Source organism: Diceros bicornis, chromosome 3 (genome assembly GCF_020826845.1).
Source record: "Diceros bicornis minor isolate mBicDic1 chromosome 3, mDicBic1.mat.cur, whole genome shotgun sequence".
Taxonomy (NCBI): domain Eukaryota; kingdom Metazoa; phylum Chordata; class Mammalia; order Perissodactyla; family Rhinocerotidae; genus Diceros; species Diceros bicornis.
Genome location: NC_080742.1, coordinates 100,575,753 through 100,595,707, shown reverse-complemented (window position 1 = coordinate 100,595,707; position 19,955 = coordinate 100,575,753). Strand labels below are relative to the sequence as shown.

The window sequence follows — 19,955 nt, the reverse complement described above, 5'->3', positions numbered from 1 at the left end:
GAACTTCAATTTGCCAAAACTGAACCAAAATCAGAAAGAAACTCAAACTGAGTGATTGGACGGGAAGAGGCTGAGCAGACGTATCATCAGGAGGAGACATGAAATGGGAGGGGGTGAGGGAGCGGACAGCACCCAGGCGCCGGGAGGCAGGGAGCACCCTGGGGAAGAGTGGCAGAGGCCTAGCGGGGAGGCCAGAGCTCCAGCCGCGGTGCCCAGCAGGACAATCCGGGAGAGGGAGAGGGGGACGTGGCAAAAACTGGTCGGGGGGATCCGGGAGGATGGACCCAGTTGGCTAGCTGGCGCCCGGGGGGCCTCCCAAGCTGGTCTGCACTGATTTCCCAACTGGCTGAGCCAGAGCTGAAGGCAGAGTGAGGAGGCCATCTAGCGGCGGGGCGGGGGGAGGCGGAGGCCCAGGAGGCACATCCGCGGGGTGGGGGCAGGAGACAGGCAGCCACCTGTCCTCAGCAGGGATGCTGGTGAGAGATGGAGGGAAGGATGGAGGGAGGGGTGGATGGAGGGACTGAGGGATGGATGCAGATGACCACAGGCAAGAGGGGCAGCACGCAGACCAATTAGAAATGGATCCTGAGGGTTCTCTGGGCTGTCTGGTCAGGTCAGGCAGAGGCTGGGGTTTGGAACCTCTGACCTGATGGGGAGGGGCCCGAATTGTCTGGAGGGGGAAAGGCAAAGAGAGGGAGCCATCTGGTGTCTGGAGGTGGAAGACAGCCTGTGTCTGGCGTCTGGGACGTGGGGAGGGGGCAGAGGAAAAGAAAGGGAAGAGGGGGTGGCCTGAGGCCTCAGCTTCTCCGGTGGCCCGGCCGGAGCCCTTGCTTCCAGGGCAATAAATACAAACTGCGACTGATTTTTGTCCAGATTTCCCACCAGCCCACGACAGGGAGCAAGCCCTTGGAAATAAGGCATCAGCGGCGGGTTTTATGGTCCATCATTATTTCATTCCTGAGGATTGGCCACTCTCTAGGCAGGCGGCCCCTGACAGGCTCTTGGGGTGTCCAGGGCTGGCCGCGAGATGTGGAGGGCGGTGGTGGCCTCGACCAGACCCTGGGGCAAGGAGGCCTGACGGGCTTGGGAACCCCCCGGGCCGCCGGGACGAGTGCAGGGCCATGGCGCGTGCCTGTCCTGCTCCCGGCCAGGAGGGAGCCGACTGCCTGGGCACCCAAGGCCTGCTGTGCCCACGCGGAGCTCTCCACAGCTCAGGCTTCGGCTTCCCAAGCGCAGGCGGTGCGGTGCGGGGTGCCGAGATCCCTGCACGTGCGGCGATCGCGTGCCCTGGGCGCGCGCCTCCGGCCGGGTGCTGCGCTCTCGGTGGCGGCTCAGAGGGCCCCAGGCTCCAGCCGCAGGGTCTCGAGCAGTGCTGCGGCCCTTCCGCACGTGCCTGGGTTTGTAAGAGGAGGGTGCAAAACCAAAAAAAAAAAAAGAGTGGGGAAAGGGAAGAAGGGAAGGGACTGGGGCAAGGCGAGATGCCATGGAGAGGGAAGGCAATCAAAAAACTGGAGTGTCCCCAGGGTGTGGTGGCTTCTCATGCCGGCACCACCCAGGGTGTTATATCCACACGAGCTGTGCAATACCCACCTCCAGCAGGCAGCCCCTTCTGGGTGCAGGGCCAGGTGTCCTCTCTGTATCTGTTTTCACTGGGAGCACACAGACGCACAGAGCACACAGCCTGGACAATGAGTCAGACCCCTTTACCAGTCAAGTGGAGACCCTCCTGCGCCGACTAGGCCTTCATAAGGTTGAGTACTGCTTTTCCACCTTGCCCAGAGGTGGGTGTTCTTCCCAGTACGTTGATTCTTCACAAATCATAGGATAGAAAAAGCAGGAGAGATGGGGGTGGGGGGGCGGGAAGCCTGGATTGTCCTCCTGAGCACCCCAGACTGGCTGAGCCTTGATAATGCTCAGTCTCCAGTCTCCTCAGGGCCACGCTAGATGGCTCTTAAAATGTCCCCTTCCATTACCCCCTCAAAAACAAGTTTATCTGCACAGGGGCTTTCCTGGACTGCTGGAAACATCCCATTGTTTTGAGGGCCACAGGCTGGGCTAGGGTCAGGGGAGAGCGCTCAACCTCACAGAGGAGGCTCCGGGGCTGACTCCTTCTCAGGGCAGCATGTCCACTGGATACGAAGAGCCCTCACTCCCCAGCCTTACTGCAGAGCAGTTATTGTGTATGAGTGACCTGGAGAGGGCCCAGAAGAAAGAGGGCATGTTCTCCAAAAAGGGGAAATTTCAGATTTTATTTTTCTTGTTCAAATAGGATTTTTTGAGTTCTTTTTCTTCCTGAAAGAAGTGCAAGGATTGGGGACCTAGTATGACCAGCTCTGAGTGCCTTGTCCTCTTCTGCATGCCCCTCTTTGACCAGAACGCTGCGCCCCCAGGCCACTGCCCCATCTGGGCTGCAGCCCCCGGGGCCCTGAGGATGGCTTTGCAGAGCTCCCTGGAAGGCGAGCCCGGCAGGCTGTGGAAGGAGCCTGAACTCCACATTCAGCTCATCCCTGGCCTGCACTTTGCTCCAATCGATTGATGGTGGGGGTGGTGTGTGCACAGCCTTGCCCACTCCCCACTGCCCCCAGGCACCGTGGGCCCCCACCCACCCCCAGACACCAGCACCAGCTCCCTGCTCCGAGCTGAAGCACAGCACCCAGAGCCACTTGGCCCAGCCAGCAGCACAGTCCCTCAGTTCATTCTGTATCAGCCCCTGAGCACGCCTCCATCCCATCTTCAGAGGACGAAAAATAATGCATTTATTGAAACACAGTAAAGGAGCAGTATTTTCAAGTTTTTCTAAGGCGCTTAAAGCACTTCAAATAGCAATGCTTTAAGTTGTGGTCAGTCCAAGGATGTTGAATATTCAGGAGGAGGCACAGACCCTCTGTCTTTAAAATGCAGGGAGACCTGGTCTTGCATGATACAGTCTCTGAAAAACTATTTAAATAAGACCTGGGCAGTTTGCCCCTCAAAAATGTGAGACAATATTTGTTTGATGGTCAAAGCTGGGGGCGGGGGTCTAGACTGTCCTTTAAAAACTTAAGTTGGTTTTAACTGAAGCACCTACCATTCTGGAGAAAGTGAAGGGGGAACGCGGAGATGTGCACAAAGCAAGAGTAATTGATGTTATCCTGAGGAAAGTGCCTCCGCCCTCCCGCCCACCTCTGTCTCAGTAAAGATTTTTTTTTTTTTAACTCGAAGCCTTCAGGTGAAAATAAAGCAACAGCAGCAACAGAAAAAAAAAAATTTAGTCTTTTTTAGGGTTAAACATCAGAAGACAAGCTTGTGCTGCCTTGGCCAATCAGATACGCCCCTGCCAGCTATAATATAGTACTGACGGCAGCCTCTCTCACAAGCTCTCGAGGCTTGCTACCATTTAAAATCAGACTCTTTTTGTCTTTTGATTGCTGTCTCGCGCCCCAACTCCGATGTGTTCCGTTATCAGCGACCAGCAGCCAGCCGTTCCAGCCCCCGTCTGGGTGGGGATCAGCGGCGAGTCCCCTGCAGCAGCGGCAGGCAAGGTTATATAGGAAGAGAAAGAGCGAGGCACAGAGCGAGGGAGCCAGCAGCAAGCCGGAGCGAGCAAGGGAGAGCGCAGCCCGAGCGCACAGGCACACACACACTTGCACACACAGCCCCACACGGGGACAGCTTTGAAGTCACTGGGTTCCATGGACGAGATGCTGCTGCTGGCGAGATGTCTGCTGGTGGTTCTTGTCTCCTCGCTGCTGATGTGCTCGGGGCTGGCGTGCGGACCCGGCAGGGGATTTGGGAAAAGGCGGCACCCCAAAAAGCTGACCCCTTTAGCCTACAAGCAGTTTATCCCCAACGTGGCTGAGAAGACCCTAGGGGCCAGTGGAAGATATGAAGGGAAGATCTCGAGAAACTCGGAGCGATTTAAGGAACTCACCCCCAATTACAACCCCGACATCATATTTAAGGATGAAGAAAACACTGGAGCGGACCGGCTGATGACTCAGGTAGAAACCCAGCACCGGGCGTGGAATGTGTTGCTTTCAGGGGGTTACGTGTAACCAAGCAGTTGCAGACTTAGTCTGCTTGCTCCTGAGGCAAATAGAAGGCCATCTCACCCTCTCCTTCCCCACCCACCTGCCTCCCTACCTGCCCTCCTCTTCCTGGAGGGAATGGAGGGAAGGGTCCAGCTAGAGAAGTTTAGGGTGGGGGCAGGGGAGGAAGGTAGCAGACGGTCCATACGTGGCCCTGATTTGATTTGTCCTGCTGGGATGGCCTTCCCATCCTGCCTCAGCTCTAGCTTGTAACTCGAGGAGACCTTCACTTTGGGGGCATCTGCCCTTTCTGAGTTGGGAGTGGAAATGGAGGGAGGGGGCAAGGATCCCCTCAAACACAAAGTGGCTTACAGGTCACTGTACAATGTGGCCTTGACCATTACGCTTCAGACTGTACACGGCCCCATCTCCTCTGTGGTTTTCTTTCCCACAACTACCCCCACCCCACTGCCCCCCACCAAAGACCCTCAATGGGAAAAGCCAGGAGGCAGTTCTGACAAAAGGCAGGGGCTCCAGAGGCGGCTGGGCTGGTCCCTGATGGGCTCGCAGAGCTCCACAGGCGATCCCAGCGGGGCAGTCTTGCCCATCAGAGTGTGAATGTATTGATATTTCTTTAAGGATGCTCTTACATTCTCCCGAGCCCGCGGTACCTGAGGGGAGGGACTTAGAACTTATTGGCATTGCATCACACTAGTTTCCAACCTGCTTGCACAGGAATTAGGAGCGACTAAATATTAGCGGGAGAGGGCTGGAAAGGAGAACCAAAGCAAAGCAAGCATCCTCTCCCCCCCCCTCCATTGGAGACTTCTGGCTGCCAATCTCCCCACCAATGGCAGACTTTCTGAAACTCCACGCACGTATAACTGAAGCTAGAAATGGATTTCCTGGCAAATATAGGTCAACATCCTTTTTATTGCCCTATTAAAATATTCAAGTCCTACCTTTAGGGCTAGGAGCGCACCGCAGCTGACAGAGCGGCGCTGGTGGGGCGCAAGTGCAGGGGAGGGTGGGGGCGGGAGGGAGAGAGGAGCACCTCCGGGCCGCTCGGCTTCCCAGCCCGGTTCCCGGCCTTGCTGCGGAGCTGAGAAAGGAGAGGGGCACCCGGGGTAGCCGGCTTGAGCTGACAGAAGGGGTGGGAAAGGGAGCGGAGGAGAGGGTCGGCATCCCTCACTCTCTCTCATCAGCTCCCGGCCACCTTAAATCTGGATCGCTAGTGCGGACGCACGCGCCTGTGCCCGAGAGCAGCGCGAGCCACAATTAACTCTGCGCAGGCCTCGGGGCGCCCCGTGCGTGCGGCGGGGGCTCTGACCCCCTGGTCACCCTTGCTCCCCGCGGGAGGGAGGTGGCCTTCCCGGGGTCCCCTGGGACCGGGGAAGAGGGAGGCGACGCAAGAGAAAGCGGCGGGGGCGGGGACACCAGAGGTTCCGAGCAGAGGGGTCAGCGTCCGCCCTGGGCTGCGCCGGGCCGACGCTGGAGGGGGTCCCGGCCTCGCCGCCCTGCTGCCAAACCGCGAGCGCGCGGAGCCGCGCACCCCGGCAGACGCATTTGGGCTCCACTTACTCCGGGGCTATCGATCCCGCGGCTAGGGTTTCAGTGCGCGGGGGTGGGCTGCGGCCGCCCGCCCGGCCCTCCACGCGCCGAAGCGCGGGCTTGGCCAAGGCTAATGGCAGGGCTCCGACGGCCGGGATGGCCCCGGCGGCGCAGGCTGGACCAGCGGCAGGAGAAGCCGGTTCCAGGGCGGCCTCCCCGCCGCCTCCCCGGCCTCTCGGCCCCGGCGCCTCAGCCCGAGCCCCCAGTCGGGTCTCTCTTCCGGCCGCCCCGCCGGGGACCCACGGCCAGCGGCCCCGCGCCCGGCCCTCTCGCCGCCGCATACGCGGGCAGCATTTGAACTTCTGACCTTCTGTCAACTTCCCTCAGACGAACGAAACGAAAACAAATACTTTTTTTCCTTGGGCAGTGGCTATTCCCGTTCCCAACACAAAAGGACGGGGGAGGGGCAGCCAACGTGCGGGGGGGGGGGGGAGAGCCGGGCCAGGATTGTATCACGGACCCCACAAATGTCCCCTAAAAGCGCGGATGGCTGGGGCCGGCCTGGAAGGTGCCCCTGGGTTTGTCCCTTCCCTGTCTCCTTCTTCTCTGGTTCTAAAAGTTGAAGGAGGGGAGGGATGGGGGAGGCGTTGGACCCGGCCGGCGAGGGGCAGGGCGGAGGTGAAGGGGTGAAGCCGGCACGCCTCCCAGGCCAGGGCAGGTTAGGGCTCCTGGGGAACCTGCTCACCGCGGGCCTCTCATTTAAGATAACCACCTAGCCACTGTTCTCAGGTGCGTCTCCCTCCAGCCCTGTCTCGGCCGTCCCTCCGCGTCTCCGTGTCTCTCTATCTCTCTAATGTGACTGCCGCCCAAGTCCCTCAACCATGGCAAGATCGTCCCCAGTGGAACTTTCAGAGCAGTTCTGGAACGCAGGAGCTCCTGGTTAATATTAACTCGGAGAGGGGGAAGCGCAGACAGCACCTCTCCGCGCAGGCCGCGGGTCCCAGGGGGGTTTGCGGGGGCAGGAGGCCGCGAGGGGCCGGCACGGGGCTGCCGAGGGGCTCCCGAGGGGCTCCACCTGAGACGCCACGTGGAGTAGATTTCTGTGGCGTGGCGGCCCTGGGGACGGCGCTCAGGTGTGGGTTCGAGGAGGGTTCTCCTGTTTTGATGCGAGGCGTCTGATTTTCCGGAATGGGGGGAGGAGATGGCGGAGAGAGGTGTGTCTAGGGACTAGGGGTCTCTTTTGAAGCTGGGACACCCCTCCCCCGCACTGGGGAAGCCCGTGGGCCGTTGGCGGTGACAGTCCCTGCTAGGGCTTCTGGGCGCGGAGCGGCTGCGCAGACTGGGGAGGCGGCGGGAGCTCAGGCGTGGGGAACAACCTGACCTCCGCCGACACAAAGCCCGCCTGGCGGCCCCGCCGGGCTTCACGGTGGCTGCACAGAGTCCGGCTTGATTCGCGGCACACGACTCAGTGAATTGATAACCGGCCTGGGCTTCGCGGCTTTGCCTGCGCCGAGCGCCGGGCCGGGGCGCAGAGCGTCCTGCAGCCCCGGGCCGAGGCCGCGCCGCGCCTGCTGGCGCCGGGGAGGCGCGTGGGGCGCGGGGCGCCCACTCGGGCCTGGCTCGGCCCGGGGCTTCTCGCCGGGGGTCCTCCAGCTCTTGCCCAAGTAGCGCAGCTCAGGGCGCTGGGGGCTGGTACGCGTCCTCCCCATCTTGCCCTCCCCCTCGCCAGGTGCCGGGTGGGAAGCTGCTGAAAGCTTCATCTGCCCTCCAGGAGGAGGAAACCGGGGTGGGATGGGGGCTCCGGACGCGGTGTGTGCGTGTGCGTGTCGGCTGTGTGCGCCTGCGCAGCCGGCTTCACATCCCGGCTCTAAACTGACCCTGGTTTACTGATTGATTTTCATGTAAAACGCGTTCAGTTCTCAAGATGACCTCACTCAAACTCTGCCCTTCCGAGTTTTTTTTTTTTTTTTTTTTTTAAGAAAACTGCTGGCAGGCCCAGAAACCTGCAAGAGCTGATCTGTTACCAGGGCCGCCCTCTCTCCCTCTGCCCCCCCCCCATTTGTTGTATGTTTAACTCTACAACCATGTTACTGGTTTTTATTGCTGCCAAATACACAGGGCTCTTCCTGTTGCGCAATCTGTCACATCCCCTTAACACGGGGGCCGCGGCCCTTCTTGCAAGAGCCCCCTCCCCTGCTCTGTAGGAAAAGCTCCCCCGCGCTGTGGTGACGTGGTGAGGGTCGTCGATGGGGCCGTCTCTCCAGCCCGGTGCCCAGGCTCCCAAGCAGAGCAGCCGCCCGCCCGGAGGAGACCAGCCCTGCCCTCTGCAGAAGTCACCCTGAAACTGTCGCCTACTCCCGGGGGTCTGCCTCTCCCGGGGATGCCTCGTCAAGATTTGTACCCACTTCCCGTCTTTCAAATCCCGCACCCCGCCCCCCAGCAGCAGTATAAACGACCGGGGAGTTAGTACCCACCCAAACACACACACTTGACTCAACTCTGTTTTTTCTTGCATCCTTATCTGAACGGGACCGAGAATTATGCGGGGAACTCCCACAACCCGGGTTCCACTTTGCCCTGGTTGGTGTCCCGCCTAGTCAATGTTTCTTTACTCCTACAGGCGGCTGGGGGAGGAGGGGGGTGGGGGGGTTGGGGGCCCAAGGGCAATTTCAAGAGGGAGACTCCCCAGGGCGAGGGCTCCAAGGCGCAGGCCTCTGGGCTCCCATCCCCCAGCCTCCGCCTCCACCTCTTAAGTTTGCTCTTCAAACTTGCTGGACACCATTCTGCGCTGGGGCCAAGAAAACAAGAGGGGGGAAGGGAACAGGTTAGCGAAAACAAGAGACACAATCAGACCACAGAAAAGCCGGGAGAAAAGAGTTCCACAGCAAAAGGAATGTGGCTGTCCAGATAAAGACTGTTTGTCCTCCGCTCGCTGCACGGAGAAGTCTCACTCACCTGGTAGCCTTTCACTTCTGGCTCCCCCTCCCCAAGCACCGCTGTGGGCTTCCCACCTCCCTCTCCACCTTTGGCTTAATTCTCACCTCAGATAGGCATGGGTAGGAGGGAGGGTCCAGAGATAAGGCAAGGCTTTTAATTCTTTAAGAAGTAGACAGTGTATTTTTCTTGATTTCTGCAAAGTTGCACATTGGGCCTCTCTCCGGCCACCTGATGAGGAAGTGTGCCCAGGGAGATGGGTGGAGCCTTGCACAGGTGGGAGAAATGGGGCCACAGAAAGGGGCTGAGGAGTGGAGGGCATCCTGGGGGAGGAGTGGGGCATTGCCGAGCATGCCCCCTCTGCGTTCTGCAGCCATTGTCTGAAAACACGCGGTTTCCGTGTTTCAAAGAAAAGCCATCTGCCTCTCAGGTCATGGTGGGGGCTCTGCCACTTCAGAACTTGGAGAAAGGCCCTCATGTCAGCTCATCTCCAAGAGGACTTGCTCCCCGAGCAGAGGTCACCCCTCCTTGCCGCCTAGTGCCATCGCTTCTGAGCTGGCTGGGCCCCGCTGCAGGCCCTGTCTCTCTACTTCTCCACACAGCCCGAGTCCTCAGGGATGGGGCAGGGCAGCTGATGCAGGGGCGGGGACGGGTGGTGGGCCCTAACATCTGTGGGGTCGCCCCTTCTCTCCGCAGAGGTGTAAGGACAAGTTGAATGCCTTGGCCATCTCAGTGATGAACCAGTGGCCGGGAGTGAAGCTGCGGGTGACCGAGGGCTGGGACGAGGACGGCCACCACTCAGAGGAGTCGCTGCACTACGAGGGCCGCGCCGTGGACATCACCACCTCAGACCGAGACCGCAGCAAGTACGGCATGCTGGCGCGCCTGGCCGTGGAGGCCGGCTTTGACTGGGTCTACTACGAGTCCAAAGCGCACATCCACTGCTCCGTGAAAGCAGGTGAGGGGTGGGAAAGAGATAAATGGGGAGGGGCACGAGACGCAGGGAGGGAGGCAACTGGGTGATGTGAGAACACACCCTATAAGGGGTGTCCCCCCCAGCCAGGAACTGCCCCTACCTTTGAAGCCACGGAGGCCCAGGTTCTGGGAGCCCAGATGCAGAGGGCATGCGGCTTCCTGAGCCTTCCCCAACCCTGTTTCCGGAGCCCCACTGCAGGTGGCGCTGACAGGGCAGCACGATTGGGGAGGGCGTGGACTTTCCTGGTGAGAGACTGCAGCCCTGCACGGTTAGCCAGGTCTGGCTGAGCTCCTTGTCTCATTTAAGGCTTAAGAATCAACCGCCCCCCACTCACCCCCCCAGCACAGGAGGTTCTGTCCAGGGTCTAAGCCCCTCATCCTCTCCCCTCCCTGCTGAGCGCCTCTGGAGTCTAAACCAACTTAACTCACTGCTAAGCCTTTCGGGAGAGGCCTGGTGGGAGGTAATAAACTGAGTAGTTACCACTTCCAACATCTGGAGGCCGCAAGCCCAGAAACATCCGTCCTTATTAGGAGCCAGCTGGGCTGCCCTGAGCCACAGGCAGGGCCAGGAAAGCCGATCGGAGTCTGCAGCTGGAGCCCGGCCCTCGGTGAGGCCGCCTTCCCTGGGCCTGCAACGCCACTCGCTGTTGCTGGCGAGGAATCGCTCTGCCGGGAAGGCGCGGACGCACGCGCGCAGAGCTCCCCACCTGGAGACCGCATGCGGAGCTCTCCAGCGCTCAGCATAGGTTGGCGCATTTACCAGAACAGTTCACAGTGAATTTCGGAGGAACTGTCTCTGCCCCACCCCCCTCCCCAGTTTTGCCTGTTTGTCTCCTAAGCTGTATTTTAATAGCATATGTTACTAGGAAAACACTTTTTAAAGTGTCAAGACACACTTCGTAGTAAGGAAAAATAGTGGCTTCTGGTCACAACAGAAAGAAAGGTGTGGAAGGGGTTGGGGGAGGGGCTGGGTTTATGGCGCGAGAAAGGGTCTCAGTTGCAGGGAGGAGGAGAAGGCGGCGCCCCCACTTCGCGGGGCTGCGCGGCGGGAAATGGAGGCGCGGCGGGAGGCCCCGGACGCGCCCTTCCCGGACCTCGTGGCTGCGCTCTCCTTGCGCGGCCCCCTCTCGGGCCACCCCTGTCCGCGGGGTCCCCCTGGCGGGAGCGAGGGTCCATAAAGGTCTCCTCGCAAATGAGCAGCGGTAATCCCGCCCCGAGGATCTCGCCGGGGGGAGCAGACCCCCGGGGCACGGAGAGCCGCTCATTGGCATTCCGTGCACGCGGGCCGGGGCACGGTGCGGTGCGTGTCAAGCAGGGTCGTGCGACTCGACGACTCGGGCTCGCCTGCGCCCCGGGTCGCATTCCGGGGGGCTACGGCGGGCCTCCAACGGCCAGGCCCGCACTTCATGCCAGAGAAACCGATGAGAAGATTAAAATCCCTCTGTAATTCCAGCGGGAAGATTCTTTCTCGTCATCTCTATTTGCAAAAAGCGTGATCCTGGAGATTGGAATGCAAAGACGACTGAGACCTCCCCGCCCCTCCTCGCCTGTCCCCTGCGCGCCGCCCAGACTCTGATAATTGTCCTCGGGACAGTGAGCCTCAGAGAGCGACGGAGGGCTCGAGAAAGCGGGTAGTCAAGGGGCCTTGAGAACCCGGCCGCTTCCAGCGCTCGAAGCAGGCCCCGCCATTTAAAATTCAAATACACATCTCGAGAGCTTGGAAGAGAGGCCTGGCTGTGCAAATAGTGCTTGTGAGGCCCGGTCTCTGGAGAGCCCGCGTGTGAATCGCAGGAGGAGGGGGTGCACCTGAGCAAATAGGGAGGGGGCGGCCAGAGAGCTGGAGAGAGAGTGAGCTGAGAAAGGGGAGGGGGAGACATGGAAGTGTCCCCTCTTCCAAGAGTGTCTCCCATTTATTGCAGAGATCACAATGACAACGCAGGACCCTTTATTGGATTTTAATTAGAAAATCCACACAAGCCCCGGATTTTCACACCTCGGCCAATTCTCTGGAATGTTTATCCAGTTGCTACAACTACTACAGCTATTTTTCACGCCCCGCCCCCCAACTGGCCGACATCAAGGCCCCCGGCTGGGCTTTGAGGCGGGCGTGAGAGGGGTCCCCGCCGCGCAACTCCAGTGCGCAACGCACGAGGGGGCGCCGCGCCCTGCACAGGGGATGGGAGGGAAGGAGAGTGCGCCCTGGCGCCCGAGTGAGCTCAAGGAGGCTTCCTGAGGAATCCAAGTGGAGAGCAAACACCCTCTGAATTCGTGGCGAGGTGGGGTGTGTGCTGAGCCGGGGGATGGGGTGGGAGGAAGGCGGAAGGCAAGGAGTGTAACCCGCCTCCTGCCAGAGACGCCAGCCAAACTTTGTCACCGCCAGTCCAGTCCTAAGAGAGTCGTTAAGGAATGTGTCTGCTTCTGAATTTTGTCCCGGAGGCGGTGGGGCTGGGGGAGGGAGGGCTCCGCTGGACCAGCCTGGAATCTCTCCTCCCAGCTGCGCGCATCCCCGTTCTGGGCGAGCGGGACACCAAGCGTGCGTCCCCCCTCCCCACACGTGCCTCTCTCTGGGAACTCACCACCCTGTCTCCTCTTTTCTCCCTTCTCCTCCTCTGCAGAGAACTCGGTGGCAGCCAAATCGGGCGGCTGCTTCCCAGGCTCGGCCACGGTGCACCTGGAGCGGGGCGGCACCAAGCTGGTGAAGGACCTGCGCCCCGGGGACCGGGTGCTGGCGGCCGATGACCAGGGCCGGCTGCTCTACAGCGACTTCCTCACCTTCCTGGACCGCGACGACGGCGCCAAGAAGGTCTTCTATGTGATCGAGACGAGGGAGCCGCGCGAGCGCCTTCTGCTCACCGCTGCGCACCTGCTCTTCGTCGCGCCGCACAACGACTCGGCCGCCGGGGAGCCTGGGGCGCCGTGGAGCGCGGGGCCGCCGCCGGGGGGCGTGCCGGGGCGCCGGGCGCTCTTTGCCAGCCGCGTGCGCCCGGGCCAGCGCGTGTACGTGGTGGCCGAGCGCGGCGGGGACCGCCGGCTCCTGCCTGCCGCGGTGCACAGCGTGACGCTGCGCGAGGAGGCCACGGGCGCGTACGCGCCTCTCACGGCGCAGGGCACCATCCTCATCAACAGGGTGCTGGCGTCGTGCTACGCGGTCATCGAGGAGCACGGCTGGGCGCACTGGGCCTTCGCGCCCTTCCGCCTGGCGCACGCGCTCTTGGCCGCACTGGCGCCGGCGCGCACGGACCGCGGCGGGGACGGCGACGGCGGAGGCGGCGGCCGCGTCCCTCCGCCCGCGCCAGGGGCGCCAGGTGCGGCCGACGCGCCAGGTGCCGCCGGCGTCCACTGGTACTCGCAGCTGCTCTACCAAATAGGCACCTGGCTGTTGGACAGCGAAGCCCTGCACCCGCTCGGCGTGGCGGTCAAGTCCAGCTGAAGGCCGGGGCCGGAGGGCGCGGGTGGGGGGCGGGGCGGGGGGCAACAGCAAGATACAGACACACGGAACAAGCGCGCACGGAATGAGACTTTAACTATAATATTAATAAATAATAATAATAAAGTAGGACAGTCCAAAGTAGACTCTAAGGAAACAAAGACCCCGGAAAGTTCTGTCGTTGTGTTTAGCTTATATATATATTTTTGAATTTTTCGGTGATTGTTTTATTTTGGTTATTTTTTTCACCTCTCCTGGCTATTTATTTGTGTGCTATGAATAGATGTTTTAAATAATATGAACCGGACCTTCAAGAGCCTTAAATAGTTTGTTTCTTGGATAATTTATTATTATCATGTGAACTGTACTCACAGGGGGAAAGATTATTTTGTGAGGCCAAGCGACCTGCTCAGAGTCTATTTTTCTACATGTCCCTCGTCCTGCCTTTCAGAAAGCAAAATTCTGTCCTCTCCGTTCCGCTTTCCCAGTGCTCCTGCTGTTCGGCAAGTGTAAACTAAAACATGCTTCCTGGGGGTCCACAAATTATATTTTTATACACAGAATTGTAAATTAGATTTTTTGAGAGATCAATACTTAACTGAATTACATTTCATTTTTGAAATAGTGTAAAATATGAAAATATATTATTTTAATTTAACTAGTTTCCAATGTCACAGCCATCTCCTGTATTGTCTTCATGGTTTAATATTTGCTTTGTCATCACCATTTTGGCCACATTCTTGGAAATCAAGACAGTTACACACTCGGTCACACACACTTTTTTTTTTCTGAACAAACTGGAGGAACTCTGTTATTTTTAACTTCGAAGAATTTATTAGAAAATAATATTTTTTAAAAGCGCACATAGTGATGAGCCCACAAGGATGGAGCCTGTAGTTTGTACAGAGAAAAACAAAGGATGTTTTTGCATTAATAAATTGAGAAATAACTGCTGTAAATTTACTAAAATGTATTTTTGAATATTTTGTAATAGTTTTATAGAAATAAAATGTGCCACGCACAGACTGGTTAGTATATAATAACTAAGAATTCCTGTTGCAGGCCTTTTTCTTTTCTTTTTTGGCTTCTTTGCTTGGGAAACCTGGTGCTGACAGGATTTCCCAGTATTATATTTAGATGTGTTGCTTATACTGTGAATTCAGATCAACTGAAGCAGGGAACCAGATCTGCTTGTTAATTGTCATCCGTGGAGAAACCTCAGCTCTGTTTGTATTTGTTGTGTGAAAGTCTCTCTACACCCCAAAGGTTGGGGATGCTGTGCTGGGGGCTGGTCTGCTCCCACCCCGTAACCAGCACAGCCTAACCTGTGGGCCTGGAGCAGGTGGCCCTGGGGGCAGTCACCCAGAACTTTCTCCCCAGGCTCCGTGTACTTGTTGGCGGACCTCGGGCCCTCCGCTTGGCTGCCCCAGGTTGGGGTGCCACGTCCCTTAGCCTCGCAGGGAGGAGGTCCCTAGCTGCTTTCTGAAGTCCTGGGATGCCCTTTTCAGCAGGGTCCCCGAGGAGAGACCAGGTATTCTTCTCTGAACTCCCAGAATCTGCAGGAGGCCCACTGCTGCGTGCGCGGTGTCCCCTGACCCTCCATCCTCTCCCATCACAGCCGCTGGAGTCTCAGGGCTGTGGGGGTTTCCAAGCCCAAGTTGTCTGTCTGGAGTGGTTGTTCAGCATGGACTTTTGTCCCTAGGGCACAGCTCTCCTCTAGTGGGCACCCTCGGGTGGGTGCTCTATGTCGGTGGGGTCTGGGGGAGAAGTCCTCCGTGCTGTGTTGTAGGCCCAGCTGAGGGGGCTCTGCCCTCGGCCGTTGCTCCGAGCGCTATGGCTTATGGAAGGCTTCTGCCTTGCTTTGTGCTTTGGGCCTGAGTGTCTTAGCAGTCTGGGCTTCGGAAGGGTGGGCTCTGTGGGTTTGGGGCCTCCTAGCAGGTTAAGACTGTCTGGAGGCTGGCCCAGGTTTAGGGGCGCAGAACTGAACTGACAGCTTCGCTTCGGGCAGGCCTCCGTCCCGCCTGGGCAGGGCGTGAGAAGTTGCTCCTGAGGCTAGGCCTGTGGTCGCTGGGGGCTTCTGTGCTGATAGTCCGGCGCGGCGTGGCTTTTCCAGGAGGCCGTGGGCCCAGGTGGCTGGCATTGAGGCGGGGGGCCTGGTGCGCACACTGGAGCTCACCCTCTGCAGGCTTCCACAGGGCCGGGCCCTGCAGGCAGGAGTGGTACTTGGTTTTTCTCTGTGAAAGACTTTTCTTTGGTCTTCTAGGTGGTAGCAGTTCAAGGTTTACAATCCCTGGTGGAGTTTGGTGGTTTCTGTTCAGTTGACTGTTCAGGTCTGCATGTAAGTCAATCGCGAGTACACCGGAAGCCCTGGGCATGCCAACAGCTCTGGCTAGATGGATCCACCAGACCAATTAGCGGTGCAGCCCAGTTGGTCAAAGGGAGAAGTCGGGCACTGGCCAGGCCAGAAGGTCCCTGTGTCACTGGCAGAGTCCTGGCACCAGCGCTCAGGCAGAGGGCCCGGGCAGCGCCCCCTCCTGGCCGGGCTGGTGGCGGCACCCTCACACCACTTGCTTCCACAGTCCTTTTAAGATCCTTTCCCAGCTTTATGTCAAGAATTCTCTTTTTCTCTGGCAACAAAAGGAAGCCAGCTTGTGGAGAACTTAAACACGGGGCACGGAGAAGGTGCAGCCTGCTCCCGCCGCGCGAGGCGCCCACTTCTCCATCTTCAGGGTGGGCAGTGCGGAGAGTCTGAGCAGAGCGCCTCCCTCGTGACTAATGCATATCTACTCCTGTCAAAAACGTGTAGCAGAATGTACTTGAAACTGTTACCTTTGTGCTCTATTGTTTGAACAATTAAAGACGTTACAGAGACTTTCCGCGCTGTCTGTTCTGTGGCGGGATTCCTGTCCCATCCTGTCGTCTGCGATTCTCGTTTTTTTCCGTGGTGATGTTGTGCTGAAAATGTGAAGGAATGAATCTTCTTAGGCGCAGACTTCAGATCCTCACTGGGCGGGTCTGGGCGGGCTGGGAGCAGTTCTGCTTGTGCAGCGAAGCACGTGACTCAGACCCGTGACGGAGCTCACAGCACGGGGAGAAGGTGGCCTTGTCCTTTCCAGGAGCCCCTTTGCTCTGAGCATCACACCCACATGGGGAGTATTCGACAGACATGCAAAGAATGCCGGTTGGTTGCAAGATTTGGCAAGAAAGCAACAAAGTGCCTGCCAGCGAGCCAGCTACAGGCTGGAGTCGGGGGCTGACCCTTCGTCAGCACTCCGGGGTCTCTGATGAAAAGTGGCCGAAAAACAGTCCACTCAAGGGGGTCGAGAGGCCCAGGGAAGCGATTTTCATATGACTTCTTACAAACAAGTCACGAAGCCCCGTGAGCCCTGATTTTCCTGGGTGCTCTGCGGACGTGTGCTCTGGGACAGGGGTCTGCACACCACAGCCCTCGAGACAAACACGGCCCTTGGCCTGTTTTTATACGGCTCACGACTGAGATTGGCTTTTACATTTTTAAATGGTTGAAAACAAAAAAAATCTAAAGAATAATAATATTTCATGACAGATGAACATTATATGAAATTCAAAATTCAGTGTCCATCAATATAGTTCCATCGGAATGCCCTGCTCGTTCCTTTACACACCGTCCAGGGGGCCTTTGCACCACCCGTACTGCTGAGTAGTTGCATCAGAGACCACATGGCCGGAAAGGCCTGAAATATTTACTGTCTGGGTATTTACAGAAAAAGTGTCCCAACCCAGCTCTAGGATATCTCACAGAAAGCAAGCTCGGCCGTGGGGCGGGGGGCCGGGGCCAGAACCTAGTGGTGTGTACACCATCACAGTGTGTTCTTCTATTGGAATTCAAAGGATCACCCCCTCCATCCCGCTCCTCACTGAGCACTGTAGGGGCTCAGGAGGGTAACAAGTCCAGGAAGACCCGGTTGGCAGCCCCTCCACCTGGTGGTGTAACGGGCAGACCTTAATGCTTAATCAAGGGTAAGCTGAACTGGATGGAACAGCCTGTAAGGTGGGAGCCAGCCAGGACAGAAAGCAGTCAGAGGACGCCATGGACGTCTGTGCTCCCAACTCCCTGAGAAGCACACCATAGTGAGAACATGGGAAGTCTGGATGTGGAGACAACCTTCTCTTCCTTTATTGGCCGAGCCTGATTTACCAAGTTAGGAAGAAAATAATCATCACTCACATTTTACTATAGAAACAAGCTCTGGGGCCTATGAAAGGAGATGTAGAAATTGGTGTGGAAGATTGCGCTTTCAATGGGTAGCTTTGGTTTTCAGGATGAAGGCAGCTGTGTTCCCAGGAGGGGGAAACTGGTTTAAAGAAGAGAGTCAGGAAGTCTGGAAACTGGAGATAAATTAGAAGAGATATTATGCCAAAAGTCCAAGGAAAAAACTCCCCCGTACAACCGAACTCAGTTCCTGGTTGGAAGCCTCTGCATCCCAGGGGAGGGCCCCAGGGTCTGCTTCCAGCGGAAACTGACACGCTCCCCCCAGACACCATGCCCACCCTGGTTGGGAAATTCTCTTTCTCCAGACTCGGGCAGAGCTCGAGGACTCCCTCGAGGAGCCCGAAACCTAAAGGCAGCAAAACAAACACAATGTCTTCCAGAGGAGCCTCACATCCGGGCCCCTGCGTCTGTCACCCTGCTGCCCGGTGTCATAAGAATCCCAGCCAAAACCCTCCCAGACTGTGCCCACCTCCCTAGTTCAGCGCTGCACCACCCATCAGGCCAGCCAGGCATGGGCCCAACGAAGCAGGAGCCTGGGCGGAGAAGTGGGGGGTGGTGGGGGCCACAGGAATCTGATAGTGTTGTTTCAGAAAGAGCGGGGACACGTCAGCGTCAACCTGGGAACACCAGGGTGCAGGCGGACCTGCCCCTTACCCATGCTGTGTTATTCTTGCCGCGGTGGTGGCTCTCATTGTTATTTTGTGATACATATGGGAAGGCACAGCCATCTTTCCTGTGCCTGGGGCTCCGAGCCTTGGCCCAGCTCCCTGCTCCCCGTGTCCCAAAGGTTCCCTCACAGGACGTTCTCCTGGGGCTCCTGCAGCTGCCACCCCCGGGGGTGCTGCCGAGCACCCCATCACCGCAGCGCCAGGCAGCCAGCTTCCACGTCTGTGTGTGCGTTCCAGCCGGTCCAGCTTCCGGTTCCCACTGAGACCAGCAGGCCCCATCTCTGCCTTTCAGGCCCTCCAGCGGTCCACCTGGGGCGGGCGGGGAGAAGCCAGCAGGAGCAGGAGGCTGCCGGCACCACCAGGGACAAGGCCCACCACTCCCAAGTGTGCAGGCCATTCTCCGTGCGGCGTCCAGTGGACTCGGAGGCTGAACACTCCTGTCCCCTCGGCGCTGAGCCTGGCAGCATGAGCACCCAGCGTAAAGGGCGGCTGGGAGCAGAGGGTGGGCCTGGGGGAGTACTGGGGCCGGGTCTGGCGGCACCTGCCTCCCTCCGGCCTCCTCAGCTCCCGGCCAAGCAAGCTCCCTGTGCTTCAGTCTCCCCTCAGGGCAGCCGGCTGGAGGAGCACGCCCCCCTGCGTGGAGCCCGAGCGCCCTCTGGTGGTGGCGTTGGGAGAAGGACAGGGCCTGGGCCAGCGTGCCCCACAGACCCGCACGACGGCAGCTGGGGGCCCAGCAAACACATGTCAAGCGCACCCTTGGAGAGAAGGCAGTGATGCAGGGTGAGCATCCAGGAAAGAGTGTGGAGGGGACGTGACGGGTGCAGTTAGAGTGGACAGTGCCGGCCCGTCCTGTGCAGTCGGGGTGGACGGCCCTGGCCCTGTCCTGGTCCCCTCCTCACCTCCAGCGCCCCTGTTGAAACCCAGCCCTCGAAGCCACTCCCCCGTGGCCCAGGCCTGGGCTGGTGTTCTAAAGGATAACTTTATTCTTAGATCCAGTGGTCAAAAAAGGAAAAAAAAATGGATGACTGTGTTGGGAAAATTGAAGCCTCGAGACGTGGGCTTAGGAGGATTGCATGGGTACACCGTATGACGGCTGGGTGAAGTCTCATTCCTTCCCTGCCCCTTCACTGAGGTCGAGGGTCCCAGGGCCGGCAGGTCCTGCAGAGGGAGGACCACCGGGGCCTGTGTCCAGGCGCAACTGTAGCCATTCACAGAGCTGAGGGGTGAGACCCACGGCAAGTCCTCCTCCCTGGGGGCTGGGGCGGCCGCATCTGGAAGGAGCGGGTTCGTGGACCCACGGCTCCTCGCTTTGCTGCGTGGCCAGGAGCAGGCGGCTCAGTTTCCACGGCCCTTGGCTTCCCTCCCTGGAATCTCCTCCCCGCAACTCAGGGTGAGCGGATGACCTGCAAGAAGGTTCATAGAATAAACAGGGCCACATATGTGGACAGTGGTCATGGTGGCCTCTCTGAGAGGCCCTGGAGAGTTCTAGCCACACGCCTCTTATTATGGACCCACAGCCTCACCGAGAGGGAGCTGGGGACCCCAGACCACTGTGGCTCCACCACTAGCCAGCCCTTTGATTTGCGGTGAGGCCTTTAACACGGCTGGGCCTCCACGCCCTCACTGGGGGACCCAGAGGTCCCTTCAAGCTCAGAAACACTCCTGCTCTACAGCCAGATTGCTCCTACAGCCCTTGCTCAGTCCTCACCTGGCACCACGTGCGACTCTGAAGAAGTCCGTCTGCGCACGGAGGAAAAAGATGATCTCAGAGACTTTGAAGATTCTAGAGGTGAAGGCACTTTGATTCTCTGTGACCCAGTCTTTGGGGAGGGCCCGGGGAGTCGCTAATGTCAGACATGACAGATGTCAGCCATCAGCTGTGGCCTGAGTGCCGCGGCCCAGCCCTGGGCAGGACGGTGTCCGAGACCCAGAGTCACAACAGCAACAGTGACAAAGCGCAATGGACTCTTCCTTCCAGAGCGGCCGGCTCTGCGCTGGAACTCTCACGCGCACTAAGAAAGCCAACGCGGCCGTCTGCCCCGCCCGGTGTCCCCGCCAGCTACACCTGGGGTCCAGTGACACCGTGGGGGAAGCACCCTCCCCCTGAAATCCAGGGCGGATTGGGGCTTGAGCAGAGGCAT

At 58.8% G+C, this 19,955-nt stretch overlaps 1 protein-coding gene across 1 annotated transcript; it reads left to right on the top strand.

Annotated features, from left to right (window-relative positions):
* The first annotated feature begins 3,671 nt into the window (after positions 1–3,671).
* SHH (sonic hedgehog signaling molecule) lies at positions 3,672–12,897 on the top strand. Its single transcript, XM_058570049.1, has 3 exons — positions 3,672–3,980; positions 9,189–9,450; positions 12,083–12,897. The coding sequence occupies exons 1-3, from the start codon at positions 3,672–3,674 to the stop codon at positions 12,895–12,897; spliced, it is 1,386 nt and encodes a 461-aa protein (XP_058426032.1).
* Positions 12,898–19,955: the final 7,058 nt, after the last annotated feature.